At 72.8% G+C, this 636-nt stretch overlaps 1 protein-coding gene across 1 annotated transcript in view; it reads left to right on the top strand.

Moving 5' to 3' along the window:
* SNED1 (sushi, nidogen and EGF-like domains 1) overlaps positions 1-636 on the top strand; it is a 53,293-nt gene that overhangs the window by 7,865 nt on the left and 44,792 nt on the right. Inside the window, exons 2-3 of the mRNA XM_012734774.1 lie at positions 163-313; positions 537-548. Of these exons, the coding sequence (XP_012590228.1) occupies positions 163-313; positions 537-548 (163 nt within the window). The remainder of the gene's footprint in view (positions 1-162; positions 314-536; positions 549-636) is intronic.

Genomic DNA, 636 nt, shown 5'->3' with positions numbered 1-636 from the left:
GGCCGGGGACCGTGGCGGGGACACGAGCCAGTGGCCTGGGTGACCGCCCCCCTGGGTCCTCTCCACGAAGCCTTGCATGGGGGCCCCTGGCAGCTGTCTCCTAGCCGAGGGGCCACCTCTGGGTGCCCGGGTGCTGCCCTGGTCTCTCCGGGTGTTTTCCAGAGGCTGGAGGACACGGTGCTGGGCCCCTCGGCCAGCAGGGAAGACCGGGCGCTGACCGTGCAGGGGGCAGGGCAGCAGGCCTCGCCCTCGCCCCTGCCTGCCCACATCCGCGAGATCGTGGCCAGCAGCCTGCGGGAAGAGGCCCCCCAGGGTGAGTGGGCGAAGGGCGGGGGTGGGCGGCCACAGGGCTGGCTGTCGGGGTGCAGGGGCACCCCCCACCTGTGAGCCAGCCCACGCCCACAGCCCGCTGGCCGATGGGTGCAGGCTCTGCCCTCGGCCACCCCCACAGGGCTGCGCCCTCGGGGTACACTGCCACAGGGCCCCACCTGCGTCTGTGACCTCCCAGTCCTGCCTTCACCCTGCTTTCTCCTCAGATGGCATCGCAGGTCAGGGACCCCCACCCCCAGCCCTGAGGGGCCCCTGCACCCCTTACTCAGCCTCGGGGCCCCCCGCATGCCCCTCACCTAGACCTGA

This window comes from Condylura cristata, unplaced genomic scaffold, assembly GCF_000260355.1.
Source record: "Condylura cristata isolate star-nosed mole 26May11 unplaced genomic scaffold, ConCri1.0 scaffold00069, whole genome shotgun sequence".
NCBI lineage: Eukaryota > Metazoa > Chordata > Mammalia > Eulipotyphla > Talpidae > Condylura > Condylura cristata.
This window is presented reverse-complemented; position numbering and strand designations above follow the sequence as displayed.